This window comes from Sinohyriopsis cumingii, chromosome 8, assembly GCF_028554795.1.
Source record: "Sinohyriopsis cumingii isolate HCF-2022 chromosome 8, ASM2855479v2, whole genome shotgun sequence".
NCBI lineage: Eukaryota > Metazoa > Mollusca > Bivalvia > Unionida > Unionidae > Sinohyriopsis > Sinohyriopsis cumingii.
The window spans coordinates 41,662,680-41,679,096 of NC_142968.1; the positions used below are offsets into that span (position 1 = coordinate 41,662,680).

Consider the following 16,417-nt stretch of genomic DNA (forward strand, 5'->3'; position numbering starts at 1 on the left):
ATGAAATCTTGTAATGCACCATATTTTCTGCAAATTAATACAAATGGAAAACTCTTTTCTTCATGTTCAATTTTTACTGTTAAGCGTGATGAATTTTTTTATTTTTAAAAATGGAAACTTACAACCGTCCTGTCGAACTGTTGATTCCTGAGACTGGTGGAGGTCGTTGCTGCCAGTCATACATAGCAAGTCCTGATGGATTCGAATTTGGTTTCTCCAGCGACTGATTATCGAAGTAAGGAAGTTGTCCTATTTGTGCCTACAAAAAGAGTAATAATGCATTTTGCACACAAAAATCGGGGAATTTTTAGATCTTGTTAAATTGTAGTCGATACTAATCTTAAAGACTATGAAGTATTTAATAATTAATCTAAAAAAGTGCTAAATTTAAACAATTTTTGCAAACTAGTGTACATTTTTTCAGGTTGTACTTTAAAAAAATTAAATATGGGTGACTTGGAATCGTTCTCTGAAAAGTTCTACTTATCTTAATAAATATAACATCAACTGCACTTTTATTAAATTCATTGGATGGTCTACGTCGCAAATACCACAGACAGAATCGAATGTAGTTTTGATTTCATCATCGGACTTCTAGATTATGACAATTTATATCTCGAGATAGTTTGCAATTTCCTAAATGGACATCTTCAGATTTAATTTTGTGTGTGTGGGGGGGGGGGGGGCTATTTTTAAATATTAAGAGTCAATGTTATAAGAGGAAACGTGTCTTGACTCACTCGGAACTACTCGGTGGGTCTCTTAAGTCCGGTACAATGGGAATTTAAAAAGTTCTGAATATTATTGCGCTTTGCAAGACAGTTCTTTATTAGTGAACAGTACGTCAGTACATTCCTTCAAAGTAGTCCCCATGCACCTCTACCCACTATCTTAGTCAGATTATCCAATTATTAAATGACATTTTGTATTCACTTCCATCTGCATGGCGGCTTCGAAATCGTTGGTCCCACATTGAATTTATGATAATAGGATTCGTCCAAACAACTTTGGACTAAATCAGGGGTTTATGGAGGACGTGACACAGTTTGGATGCTGAGTTCCTTCAGTAAGGCTGTTGATTCGTGTACCGGTGCTTTGTCATAAACAGATACCTTGTGTACTTGTGTGAGGTTCAGCAGTATTCTGCAACTTTTGTCAACGCTTTGAAGGCACAAAAGTGACCAGTGACATTATCCGAGTCAGGCATAGGTACCTAATCGATATGGCCTATTGCATCGAAAAATAGTGCACATAAAACTGTGTTGACAGTCTGACTAAGTTAAAGACTTTGTGGTCTCTGCTCATGTTCTAATATCCAAACATTATTATTTTCTCTCGAATCAGAATTCAAAAAACGAAATCCATGTTTCATCACTTGCGAATGTCTCAATCAAATGTCTCCGGTCACTCTTGTTTTATTTAGCGAGTGGCCGTTTCAAACCGAATGTGTTTTAGGTCAGCCGTAAACAAATGCTGGAACCAAGTCAAAATACTTTTATGAGTTTCAAATGATTTGTAATTATATATTAAACAGCTGTCGAATTAATGCCCGTGATAATTAAAAATATATTCCACTATGTATCGTGCATCTTCACCAACTGCCCCATCAATTCAGCCACTACGCTCTCGCCAATTAGAGACATCGGTCTTCCAGAACGTGGGTCATCTTCCATAGATTCACCACAATTTTACAACAGCAAAATTACTTCAGAATTGTTGGATATAATACATAATTACATCCGTAATCTCTTTCCAAGTCGGCCTGACCTCAAACAAAAAATACAGTAAGAGCGCCCAGATTATACGGTATGCTCTTTTCTCAGCAGCAGAATTATTTCTAATTCTCCAAACCTTTTACGTCACTGTCATTTCATACGTTACGTCACGCATACATACATATTAGCATGTCTCCGGCGAGTTGTACAAGCGGCTGCAGATCAATTTATAGAACGTTATTTTATCTATCGATCGGTATTAAATTTATTAATAGGTGTAAATAAATAACAGTATAACAAAACACATATTTTCAAATACCCCTCAAATCATTATATATTAGTTCGTACTAATACAGAGAAGATAAGAAAACAAAGCAACACCGAAGTAAAGAACATCAAACTCATTCTTACAGAATACATGGCGAATTAAAGGTGAGAAAGAAAACGTTTCACTTGCTCAACTGGAATTACTCACAAGTGAGTTTTTGAAACCAGATGTGATTACATGTTTATTTTAACTTTACAAGGAACGTATTCTTTTAAAAAATTAAAAGAGCACGCCCTTGTAAATTTTATAGAATACACATTATATCACCTCCTTATACTTGACCACAAAAATGCAAAACAGTCTGAACACAGATCTGGGGGATTGGCAGAAGCAGCGTAAATATTAGTGAGAAGAAAAAAAATATCAATGGACGAGCAATGGACGTTAATCGAAAAGAAAAAGGAGTTTTTTAGGGAGAAAAAAAGGGTTCACTTTGAGAATAATTTGCTTAAAAATGTATAACTCAGAAACACTTATGATTGACAATAACCTGGTCATATTTAATATCTATATATCACCTCATGACCATCAACGTGCAGGAAAAAAAGCCAGATAAGTGAAACAAATGCTGCAACTATCGAAGAAACCAGAGAGAGAGAGAGATTGTTTTGTAAAATTAAAGAAACAAGATTTTGTAACCAAAAGTGATTTAGTGATTTTATTACCTGTGGCCCCGAATCGGAGTAAGAAAAGCATCCCATATCGCCTGAAGACTGTGTTCTGAATGTAGACTGCGTGGAATACAGAGGTTGCCCGAATGATGGAAATGATGCAAGAGATCTATATGTAGGATTACTTTGCGGATAGAAAAAAACAAATACAAACATGTATGTTCCTTATTATATTTTAATCAACATATTTCAATTGGATGAGTTCATAAAAAATTTCATGGATGTGCACTTACAATATTTTATACAATAATGTCCTAGTATTAAACGTTTGACCTTTCTGGTATTAAATGTTTGACCTTCTAAAGTTGAATAATTATTGTTTTTATTATTTAAAGTGTTGCTTAGATTCTGTTGTAGCTCTCAGGCTTCCGAATTGACCTCAAAAGCTATTTTTCCTTAACGGTGGATATATATATATATATATATATATATATATATATATATATATATATATATATATATATATATATATATATATATATATGTGTGTGTGTGTGTGTGTGTGTGTGTGTGCATTACAACAGTAGACCAGTAGACATAACATATAGGAAAAATTCTGGATCCCTATATTTGAGAATCACTAGGGGGAATTTACAACATATAAAAATAAAACATTGTAAAACAGTAATAAATGAACTGATTATAAATGTCATACAGAGAGCCAGCGTGTTTTGACATTTTCATTGTGTTTTGACCATTGAGTTATATATATATATATATATATATATATATATATATATATATATATATATATATATATATATATATATATATATATATATATATATATATATATATATATATATAAAAATCTCAAAAGAGAAGTACGATGCATTTTGATTGCTGATTAGGCCGATAAATCAGCCCCTCTACCGTGATGATTTTGATTTTCCATCAGTATCAACACAGATTGGGTGTGTGTGTGATTTATCAGACTATTAACCGATATGCTCAAGTGGGATACCAGATATATCGTTGGGTGGGACGAGCAAGAGGGTATTGGAAGAGACAGCAGGACAAGTTTTCTTTATCAATACCCTTTAGTTCGCCACCTTACTATATACCTGGTATCATATTGTCTCACCGATTCATTGTTTGACGATATTTCATCCGTGGAACAATTGTTAAAAGGGTTTGGGGTTTGGGATATCGCGTTTGTTCAGTTTTGTCTTTCCAGATTTCAAATTTACTTTACTAGAGACAGCATCTTCCGCAATTAATCAGTACCTCAATAACGCCCATTTGTGGAACACACGCCAAATTTAGGGCAAGGTCATTGCCATGAGTTACCAAAATTATGAACACAGGAGACATCAAGTAAAAACCCGTAGTCATATAATAACTTCAGTCTAACCCCTAGACAATTTGTTTTGCCGAATCTGCAAATTCTTTAAAATACTACATGGTCTCCGTTAGCCTAAATACACTTAAACAAAAACGAAAAATACAAAAAAGACCCCACCCCCCCACCCCAAGCCTACAACATATCACCATCTCCTTACACGTTTCCATATGAAGCATTTTGGGACTGGTCAACAAAGTCTTCATTCATTGCACTTTCCTCTTCACGTGGACTGAGCGTTAGCTGAGAAGGATGACCAGACAGGTTATTCGTCCTTGATCCACCCACATTACCTGGAAGAGTGCATTTACATTGTATCAGATAAATATATTTCTGTGTAAGACACGCGTGGAACTTCAAAATAAAATCATACGCCTCTGTGCAGATCCCACATTTACCTTAGTCATGAAAATTGTGTCACTTTTATCAGGATACCACTTGGCGCAACTTTAAAAGGACAACTAGTTAGTTCTTTGTTAATATTTTAATGTTTGACACCGCTCTAATTGGATAAATTTCATTACAAATTCAAAGAAGATTGAATAAAAGGAGTGTGAATATATATCTCTTTGTGACAAAACAAATTACATGAGTTCTAATTTAAAGCTAATACAAGACATATTTAATTATCCTGACTTATCAGATAAGAAACAAATACCAGTTTCTCTTCAAACATGTTGCATCGGCTTTTTGAAATTTTGTTATTGTTGTTCTATCTGTGACATAAATGGTTTCAATATTGAACAGCCATCTTTAACTAAGGTATCTCTCTTAATAATATTATAAAACAAATAGTAAGTTAGCTTATATGTGTATGGGCGGATCTCGATCTCTCTCTCACACACACATGCACACACGCACGCACGCACGCACACACACACACACACACACACACACACACATCGTAATATTTGTAGAGATGTGATATTTTGACACATAATATAACCATCCTGACTATTGGCATAAAGTAACTTACTAGTAACGTTTGCCAGAGTTTCACGTGTATTTGTAATGACAGATCCCCTTTCTGGCTGGGCTTCGGTCGTAACGGCTATTTCTTGTAGGCGAGATGATGACTCTCGAATGCGCGACGGGTCAGGCAGTGCTATATCGTCCAATATGTCTGTAATACAAAAAGGCAATGTACCTCATGACTCGTATGCCTATGATACTTTTCACAGTATTAAAGCATATGATACAATTATTTCCTCATACATGTATTGTGCTGTCTAAGGAAACAAAAAATGAAAATTAATAAATAACAAAATAATTTTAATGGATTGTCCCACTTTATGTTTACGCTCAAATTCAACGTCAATTATCGATTTGGCAAGTTGCGCGAGTGTACCATAGGGTTAACAGTATTTCTCCATACCGTGTGTATTTGCAAATGAGGAAAACATTTGAGACAAGCAACCAGAAAACGCATCACACGCATGCATACACGCACGCACGCAAACACACACGCACACACACCATCTGCAGGTATTAACAAGTAAGCAAGTTCCATTGCCAGTTACCTTTTTGCGTGCTGTTTTGATATGTGTGGCTCACATACGATATGCTCTTTCCAATTATTCATTTCAGAATTGGCATTTTCCACATTGGCAACAAGATATAAATCTAATTGTTTGTTAACTTATTTTCCTGTCGCGTGTTGCTTTAAGGTCGCCTACCTTCATTGTCAATATCTTCAAGAGTCTAAATCGTTATTGTACATGATATCAGTAAAACCCAATAAGTTGTGATTCCAGTCAATGAATAAGCGACAGGTTTAGACCACTATAAGCACAAACAACGAATATTCTCTCTGACATCATCAAACACGCCAGAATATTGTATACAGAATCCTTATCATTTGAAGAGTGCCTGGATGTGATAAATTAAGCTTTGTTTAAATTTACACAAAGTAGATTTAGAGGTGTATCGCATAACTTGAACATATAAATAGTTACAATGAGTATCAAGGTAAATTACTGTAAAGACTTTCCATAACGGATGATAACTTTTCGAAATATCTGCTAAATTTAGAAGTAACAAGGTCCACAGGTGCTGACTTAACTGTACCTAGATTATTATGGACAGCAGCATCTATCATTTCTGAAAGTATAACTCACATATGTAATCTTGGTATAAAAACAAATACGTTTCCTCACAAATGGAAGGAGGTTAAAGTGAAACCTCTTCATAAATATGGTTCTCTGGATGAAATAAATAATTTTTTGACCCATCTTAACCCTCCCTGTCTGATCAAAAATTCTTGAAAAACATTCTCATTATTCCCTAAAGATTTTTCTGGATAACACCAATCTGTTACATGATAAACAACCAGGCCCTCGCCCAGACCATTCATGTGAAACTGCTCTTGCTATTATGGTTGAAAAATGGCACAAAGCTTTAGACAGAATTAGTGAGAATTGTGCTGGTTTATCTAGTTGATCATGATATTCTATTTGAAATAATAAAACTTTGCAAGCTCAACAATAATTATTTGAATTGGTTTAATTCGTATTTGTTAGGACGAGAACAAAAGATTGACATATACAGTGTCATGTCAGACAAAAAGTTGTGACATGTGAAGTACCGCAAGGATCTATTTTAGGGCCATTGCATTTTATTGTGTTTATATATGATCGGTATTTGCAAAGACTGAAACTGATCAGTATGATGACGACATCACATTATATTTTAGCTCATCTAAAACTACTGTCGAAAGAAACTTACATAATGGTCTTTTAAACTCTCTGAGTGGTGTAAACATAATGGAACGATGATTCATTTAGATGAAACCAAAGTCATGCTGATAACCACTCAACAGTGACATAATAGAATTAAGGATATTTGTATTAATGGGAGTTTGAGACTATATGAACAATTTGGGTTTTCTCAACCGAAAAGCTCTTATAGATTCCACATAAGGTTTTCCCACTGGAAATTTTGTGCACACTCATGTATCTGTTATTGTAACCATTATTAGGCCATGTAGAAGCCCGTATAATGAGTTGGAGAGCTGCTGTACTTTGAGCATGCAGACAGACTGGTAGGGTTGTTTTCACAGACGTCACGATTGAGTACGCAAATACCCACAATGCAACGCGCGCACACCTTGCGCCACCATCTTGAGTCTCTAACAAAACTTAGTCAACATTAGTCATCATGTATATTCAAGATAATAATCTGATTTAACTGTCGATACATAGATTATACTTAAAATTAAGTGCCATATAGCACGAAAATAAAAATAAAGCTGGAAGTTCCCTTGCTTATATCGAAAGACAGAATAGCGAAGTTTAACCGTAACCGTGCATATTGCGTTGAAATAAAAATGCAGTTATTTTCATTTTTTATTTTTTCACAAACAGACAATATTCACATTTGTTAAGTGTTTCGTATCATATCCCTAAGCTTGTCATCTTGAAAGAGTATTTCCAGACAATGATTTTCGGGATACAATATCAGTTACGAATTAAAATTTCATAGCATGTGTTTTATGCCAGAACTTTTACGTACAAATACTTTTCGCGTCAACAGGTGTTTGTGCCAAAGACAGTTGACAAACCAATTTAATTAGTATGGTCAGATATTGTATTTGTGGTGGAGATGATGGGCGTAGGATGATAATGAATGAAAGCGATAACCATTCAAAGAAGTTTCATCTTCAGTGTGTTCAAACGAAACACGTGCCTAACGGAATATGACTTTGTGTCGAATGTCAATACGAAGTTTACCTGAAATGCTTTTAGAAATATGAAATTATATGTTAACAATTAGCTTTATAACTTGAACGATAACCAAATTATTGATTTCAGCCAACGAAAATTGAAAATCGTTACATGTTTCTACTTGTTTGTGTATCCATTTGTGTATGTGTTTGTTTATTGATCGATCTATTTGTTTATAAAAGAATAACAAAGATAGTTGAAATTTAAATGTTTTACTTGAAGAAAGCAAGTAGAATTCACCCATTCGGTCTCGTGCGGTTGCGGGCACAACAGAATGAGATATATTATTATATTCTTACGCACAAAATGAGACGTGCCTTCGTAATTATGCGGAAAGAACAATGCTATTAGGTGCCTGTTTGGGGGGCTAGGGACTCAAAGTGGCGGATATGGAAGTACACACGTTTTGTGACGTCACGTGAAAACAACGGATACGCTAACAACTGTTTACTCTATTTTTGCTGTTTGCAAATAAGTTACCTATTTTGGGTCGATAACGTCCCAATTCTGTATTTGTGGGTTTCTTTATCGACCAGCACCATTTCGAACTCTGATATTGGAATTATTTTATCTTCGATGGCAACCGAGTACAGCTTGGCAATTGTACAAAGATTGTGCCGCTGAAACATGTTTTTGATTATGCAACCGTAGTGAGAAAAAATAATTTCCGGTGCCGCCAATCGCAACAGTTACTATTGACATGGCTCCGACAATTCCGATTGGTGTATCTTTGGTAGTTGCCGTTTTCGCAATTTCCACGACACCAAGGTCAACGGCTGTTTCTACAGCAAGTAAACAAATAGCATATGTAAGTACACACGCGCGTTTTTAATTTGTGAATTATAAGGTTTTCTAGGTGATTTCATCTAACAGATTTTGCTCCGCTTCGATTATTTCTTCGCGTAGCTTGGAGGGTCCATCATAGTTCTTCTATTACAGTTGTCACCATAAAGTACAAATTCTCAATAGGTTGGCCATATTCGAGTGCAACACGCACACGCACTTCGAACCAGTTCCCTTTCTTCACTGGTACAACTGCCATGCAATCGTAGAAACCATATTCTTGTGAAATATGTATGTCTTTAGCGATTGTGCGTTCCGCGAGCTTGCCACTAGGTTCACTTAGAACCACATTGATTATGCTCTTGATTAGTGTTAACAACGATCATTCTCGCTTTCGCTCAAAAACTGTTATACCTACAAGTGCGTTCTTGTTGAATAAAAGTCGATATCTTTCTTTTCTTATCTGAGTTAATGTTGGTTCAACATGACCAACTGAGAATTTTATCGGGGTGGATTTGTCGGTGAAGAAACAATGCCTGGTTGTTTCCATGCCTAGGGTTGTATTCTGCGATCGGGCATTTTCGTATGTTAATGCAAAGATTGGTACTGACACATTATGATGTTTCCAACGGTTGATTTCTATTTTGCCCTTGGCAAGATTATACTTGAGTGTATATCAGGATCTGGTAATGCTGTTTTGACGAATATATTGGTCAACAAGCATAACAAAATCACCATCAATATCGGCATCTCATATCAGCCGATCCACTAACTCAGTTTATATAATGATAAATCTTAAACACATTCGCCAGAGACAGTTAAGTAACACTAATGGTACAATGTTGCGTCCTTCAAAATGAATTTAATTTCTGGCGAGAAATGGTACCAATATAGTATACATAAAAATTGTAGAAACTGTCGTCATCACCGGCATATACTAGTTTTGGTGTAACAAGCCCTGCAGCAACATGGTCTTGTCTGAGAATAACAGCAAGCAATACATCTGTAATCACCGGTGGGGACAGCAGTAACATTTGTATGAAAATGCATGTGGGCCACTGACTGACTGTACAGGTTTATGAGTTTCAACGAAAAGTAATAAATTGGATACAATACAGTGAAGTCTTTTGGGGAAATCTGCAGACCTGTGTCAATGTTTTCATGCCGGTGCATGTACGATCACAGTTTGTGATATGCACGTGCGACATGATTGATTGCGAAATTTTAGAAAAATTCAGAGGACTGATAACCACAACTCGCAGATACTAACCCTCAGACACTCCTAGCCAGTCAAATATAATCTTGATACGGAACTGTCCGCCGTTCATCCAATCCATAGCTTGAAACACCACCGACACGTGTTTTAGTGCTCTGATACTTTGTTGGGTACGTATTTGCCATTAAACTTTTGAACGTTTTCTTGTGTAGTGTATGTATTGAGAGTACAAAATGACAAAGTCGACATACCGACAGAGCCCATAAACGAGAACAAACGCATTTCTGCATCCAATGAAAGGGTAATCACAGGCATCCACAATGTTAATTTTGACAGCTGTACTTTGCCATCAACACCTCCAGCACGCCAAATTGCATCATTGACTTCGGTGTTTTGGACAGCATAACTATGTTTATCCCCGAAAATAACCTTGCGGACATCTCTGCAAACCAAATGCATAACTGAGAGAAATCGCAAACGAAAACGACAACGAGACTCGATGAAGCTGTCCTGCAGAAATCGAAGGTTGTAATTTTCATGGGCGCTAATGAGTCGTCCACATTTGCGGCTAACCCACCTTCATAATTTTGAGGCTGCCTGCGTACGTACTGGATATGGTCTGCACGGCCAGCTGCATACTTATGAAACATCATGGAAGGCTAGCGGATCTCGCATAATCGTCGCTGAATCTGGTGAGTCCGATGGCAATGACAATGTTGTTCAAATATGCTTCGATTTCCTTTCCGTCCATTAGATAGTGTACTGCTTAAGAACGTCATGATGCCGCTGTTGACATAACCAATCTTCATTCCATCGGCGTATTTAGTATCGTTGTCGTTACGTACAAGTTTTCTCTCGATGTACAAGAATGCATCACACGCATGAAAATACTGAGACGTATCATGCACTTGTAATTCTGTTTTTTGATGGTTAGGGTCCTTTGTCAAGTACAAATAATACTAAAAATCTCGGACACTTCGATCTAGCATAACAGATGTTTCCATGTCAAATACGGAATGCGGTACTTCTTTAAATTTTGTCATAGTGAAACTTCGCCGTGTAACATTTTTTTCTTCTGGATAATAAGTGTTATTTCGTTACTGCTTATGCCTAAAAGGTATAGGAAATGGATATTATTCCCCACAAACTTTGCTTTTGTGACCAGGACAGTGATTACCCAGGAACAAAAATTGTGTAACATAGTGAATTATCAGTAGGACATTGCTTCTCTTAAGGAAGTCCTAATAACCTAATTATATCTGCCTTTGTGTTACCTCTTTTTGTATCCTTATTTCGTATTCTCGCGCTGATTGCTTAAGCTGATTTACAGTGGGTTGATGCCGTTGCAACCATGTTTGGTTAATTTAGGGGAAATTGTCTCTCATCCAGCCGTGGCTCATCAGCGATTCCTAATAGTAGGCATGATTTTCTCATACCTTTTGGTATCCTTGCTCCACGTTCTCGCGCGACGTGGTTTAGTTGATTTACAGTCAACTTGCCAGTAGATAATAGAAAAATGGTGTTTAAATACTAATTTACCATTGTCTAATTGTCTAAGACTTTTTGGTAAATAGCAATCACTCTGATCCTTGAGAAAATCGTCCGTTTTTTTGTCATGATGAAGTCTTTGGCTTGCAGATGGAAATGGTCAGCAAAACCGATTACGCGACTTGACTCAGATACCAAATTTAAGACATGGACGAACACACGGGCCAACATGTAACGCTTGCAGATTTACAGTATTTGCAATGGCATTTTCTGTTCCAAAGTTCATTCCATGATATATATATATATATATATATATATATATATATATATATATATATATATATATATATATATATATATATACACATGCGAAAACTTTAGTCTCTTATTTAATTCATAGTTACATCATTATGTTTGCAGGTATAGCTTTTCTCTTATTTACTCACTATGGTATCAGAGAAAACTCAGCCAAATTCAGTGGATAGTACGCGATTTTACTGCCACAAATCGTTGATGTTTTTTTCACAGACGGCGGCACACAATGTTACAGCAAGCTCTGTTAACAAAATAGGGCCAACCGAATTTGTTATATCCGTGTTTGGATACAATATTCCCCAAAAATGAATTAATCCAAATTACCACTAAAGTTCCTTTACTAAGTGTTACAACCAATCATACATGAGAACCTCTTGTTTTTGTATCCAGAAATGGTAAACGACTTGTCACGCTCACGTTCATATATGTCAGCTATGGTGTCTGGTTCTTCATCGTTGAACATACAATAGTAATCATCATATAGGGTCGGATGTCTTTCGTCAGCATCATTGTAGACTTTTTCGTATTTCTTCTTAAGGTGGGTTAGTGTGGATGTCATCCATATAATACTATTGAAGGCATTTTCAAATTGCGGTGATCTACACTGTCTTAGCTGCTTTCGCTGGCCATTTCAGTATGTTTGGTGTTTTCGCTGAACATTTCTTTTGATACGTTGAACGTTTCGCTATCGTTGCTCACCGGTGAATCAGTTAACGTCAGCACCTTACAGATTTTTGTACAATATAATACAATTAATTTTGTGATGTTTTATTATTTTCTGAACCGAGTGCTTGTCGCACTCGCTCCAACTCAGTCCCTAACCCGGTTAATTTATTCAGATGCTGCGTATAAATCTCGTGGGCCTCTTGAGGAATCGATATGATGCATTCAAAGTAAATAATGATTTCATATTTTCTTTGACGTTACTAACACAACCTGGATATGGTAATCTAATTCCTGCATTAGTCGCAGACATAAATTCTTTTACAATAGTGTGTGTGTTACAGTGTGTAGTTTCTAATCACATTACATAATACCCCACCAAAATTCTCTAATAGTGAATCATTTATATATTACCAGCGAATATCAATACGTCTACAAACTCCAATAACTGCAGAAACCCAACCCATGGTGGGAGCAAACACGCGGACTCCCATGGGATACAATCACAGATGCGCGATAAGCAAAAACGTTCCAGTGGGGTTCGGTTAGGGAAAACAGATATTGCTCAGACGACCTGAAAACCCATTATCTACTTACTCTCTGTGTAATGCAATCAGCAGAATACTGTCCAAAAATAGAGAGGCAAATCTTGTTGCACGTGCACTGTATTGTGTATATCTCCAAACAGTTTGTTACTTAAATGCATTCCAACCATCAACATTTCATGGGCATTAAGTTTTAGCATACATTCTTCAAAATAAATTGCTAAGTTGATAGATTATATGAGAAATATGACAACACAAGGTTTGCGAAATGAACGTGTAGGGTTAATGGTTTGTGAAATGAACGTGTCTGGTTAATGGTTTGTGAAATGAACGTGTTGGGTTAATGGTTTGCGAAATGAACGTGTCGGGTTAATGGTTTGTGAAATGAACGTGTCGGGTTAATGGTTTGCGAAATGAACGTGTCGGGTTAATGGTTTGCGAAATGAACGTGTCGGGTTAATGGTTTGTGAAATTAATGTGTCGGATTTGATGCTTCATAAAATATACTTTCGCATGATAACAGCTGAACTCATAAATATCAAACTCAAATTTTACTACTTGATGATAAGGAGCTATTTTGGTTTGTCACTTTATTTGTTAAGTTTTAGATCTTTTACATGTTACCTTTTAGTTTATGACATACATAATTTCGATTGTGCAAGTTCTCTTTCAACTTATAATGTTTTCTTCGCTTTACTTCTCATTTTTTATTTTGCACTAGAAATAACCACCATTCTTCAAGTCCTTGATAATGTTTTATCAATAATTTGTTTTCAAGTATATTAAATTATGTCCTTACCCACATTTTCCTCCCCTTTCACGGCCCGAAGGAACTCCTGATGTCTCTCCTGGCTGTGAAGGCTCTCAACGAGGTACAGGACATAGTCGTCAAACATCAGATGCAACAAGTGGAAAGAACCTGCGAAATAAAATGGAAGACCCACGTGAACCCAAAAACAACAGTACATGATATCTTACATAATAATTTCCAATAGAAAGCATCTTTGTAATCTCTTCTGTGCTCGATTGAAAACTGTCCGATCTGAAATCTAGCTGCCCGTGTGCCTCTTTATCCATTGCTAAACAAACAAATCTAAATTCCAGATTAAGGTATCATAAAAAGAGGAAACATCTCTATTACGAGTTATTGAAAATTTCGAACATAGTGTTTCATTCTCATGGGTTAATTATACCGTTTAAATCTTTTTTCTTGAAAAGAAATTCAGCCCTTACAAAAATTTCACCTATTTTGTCATCCTTTAAGGTGAATATATGCACGATCATTTATCACGGTCAAGAAAAGTGTCTGTAGTGTTGTCGACTCTTTTCCGTACTGTTTTATCATGGCAGTAGTGGTACAGAAAATATTATATAATGTAAGATTTTTTTGTATTGATAATCAAGATCTTAAGTTCCAACCTACCGAAGCTTGGTGCGCTGTGTAGTGTCATATCACGAATGATTCGAGTACCAAAACACGACCACATCAACAGAAACTGCCGTGCTCTTCTCCGGAGGCTTCCAGGGTGTTTTCTACTTGGCTGAAAATGACATTATTTGTGTCATGCTGTGTTTTTATTTTGCAGATCATTCAAGGTTTGGATATTTAAATTTAAACGAAAGAAAATAATTTTGTTTGAAGTATTTATTATAAATTTAACGACATAATGATGTTGCGGTGGTTTCATCACATCAGTATCAAGAAATATCAGGTTTTAGCAAGCAACATTCTTTAGTGTCAGACGTACGTCTCCAAGTTTTGTCCAAACCTAATATATTTAATTGGCCAAACTCAATTTAAATTAAATTTCATCTATTTTTATTTCAACATGCTTGGCGAAAGTAACGTTCTGTTAGATAACTCTTGGTTTGATACATGATATTCAAATGAGGAAATGTCGTTGAGGTTACTGAACGTGCGAAATAAATTATCCCAACGACATGGAAGGATATATAATGTTGAATATACAAGCAATTTCCCCCAGAATGGACGATACTACCTGCACTACACATTTTTCCACCATTTTGTCCAGCCATTCTAAATAAGATTCGAGAGGCGCCTGGTCTTCCAACAAAGCTTCGAAGTCTCCGGACACTTCAAGAAAAATGAACGGTTCACTAATAAATTATGAATCTAATATAGACTGCGTGTAATTGGCATACGTTTGTAAAGAGTATGGCTGTATTACTTTTAAATGGAAAAACAGGAAATATCAAATTCATTTAACAATATGAAAGAATTAAATTTAATTGTTAGGGATGCTGATTTTACCACATACTGTTTGTACTCGCTTATCGGACGAATGGATCTGCAAAATGCACAGACCCAGATCTGCAGGCGAATTATGTTACGGCAGATTTGGATTGCAGTTAACTAGACTTATATACGAGTATATACGGTATTAACGGTATTAGGATATATTGCAATCGTGTTTGCTTCTTTATTTTTCAAATCAGGTTCAGTTGAAAACAAAGGTTCAACAACATTTGTTAAAACATTACGAATCCACGTCTTACTGCTTGCTATAAAAAATATTCGACCATGACATCATCATATATTGAATGTTTTTGTAAATAGTATAATATTGCAATTTTGAGGTAGAATATTTGTAACCTATTGCAAGAGAATTTTAAAACCCGTTTCATGTTTGCTTGTGTGTGCTTGTGAGTGAAGATTATTTCTGTGTGTCTGTCTGTATGTCTAGTGCAACATGTTACATACACTTAATGATTGAATGATACTCCACGTCATTGTAATTGTCCATTGTATACAACGTTTGTTTTATGATGCTGTTCAGGTCAACGTTCAGCCAGTCTTCTAGCATCTGTGACGTTATATCGGAGCTGTGGATTACTGTCCGCGCTGCTTGACATAAGTGATTCAAGGACGTCTGTCTCTTTAAAACTTGGGAAAAGCGACGGGAAACTGTAAAATTAATTTACGATTTCCGAAAATATTTCACAGACGTCTAAAATGCAAAATGCTGAGCCGTAAAACAAATACAAATGAGAGTGTTGAAAAAAAGGATGTTAAAAATATGTGAAAGATTTAAAATCACCCTCACGATTCTTTTCCATAAGTTTTATAATCTCTGCATGCAGGAGCAATTACGGTGTTTTCAGTATTTAGCAGTGGATGCATTAATCTGTGGGTTGGGTATCTTTTTTTAAATCTCACAGTTTCATACAAAACTATCACTTTACTGTTAATTTAAGGTATTGCATCCCACGGATGTACTTAAAGCTTCTGTCAGACAAATCGATACGGCGACATCTTAATTTAGTGTTTGCTTACATCATTATCAAAGAGTAAAAATAATTTAAAATTATAACAAATAATTTACTAAATGCATCGAAATGGAGCATTTCCTCTACTGTGAGTAAATAGGCAATTCTTTGGATAGTAAAATGAATCAATAAGGGTTCCTCAGACTTACGATCAAATTTTACTTTCTGCAAATTTTCTGGAAGCGAGTCTAGGGCCACACTCAACCATTCATCCAGCTGCTTGGCAAAATTTCTGATCACTTGTGTCAAGCTGTAAAGTATTGCGGTATAATTTATTGAATTTTATTTTATTTTATTTAAGTCTTCAGGACGAGAAGAAACAATTTAACTATCTATCTTAT

At 35.8% G+C, this 16,417-nt stretch overlaps 1 protein-coding gene across 1 annotated transcript in view; it reads right to left on the reverse strand.

The window, feature by feature from the left end:
- Window positions 1-4,212: 4,212 nt before the first annotated feature.
- Window positions 4,213-16,417, reverse strand: part of LOC149793352 (transcription factor RFX4-like) — a 46,575-nt gene continuing 34,370 nt past the window's right edge. The window contains exons 11-17 of the mRNA XM_089968986.1: window positions 16,226-16,326; window positions 15,511-15,714; window positions 14,789-14,883; window positions 14,212-14,329; window positions 13,588-13,707; window positions 5,033-5,179; window positions 4,213-4,349 (exon numbers count right to left, since the gene is read on the reverse strand). Of these exons, the coding sequence (XP_089825112.1) occupies window positions 4,213-4,349; window positions 5,033-5,179; window positions 13,588-13,707; window positions 14,212-14,329; window positions 14,789-14,883; window positions 15,511-15,714; window positions 16,226-16,326 (922 nt within the window). The remainder of the gene's footprint in view (window positions 4,350-5,032; window positions 5,180-13,587; window positions 13,708-14,211; window positions 14,330-14,788; window positions 14,884-15,510; window positions 15,715-16,225; window positions 16,327-16,417) is intronic.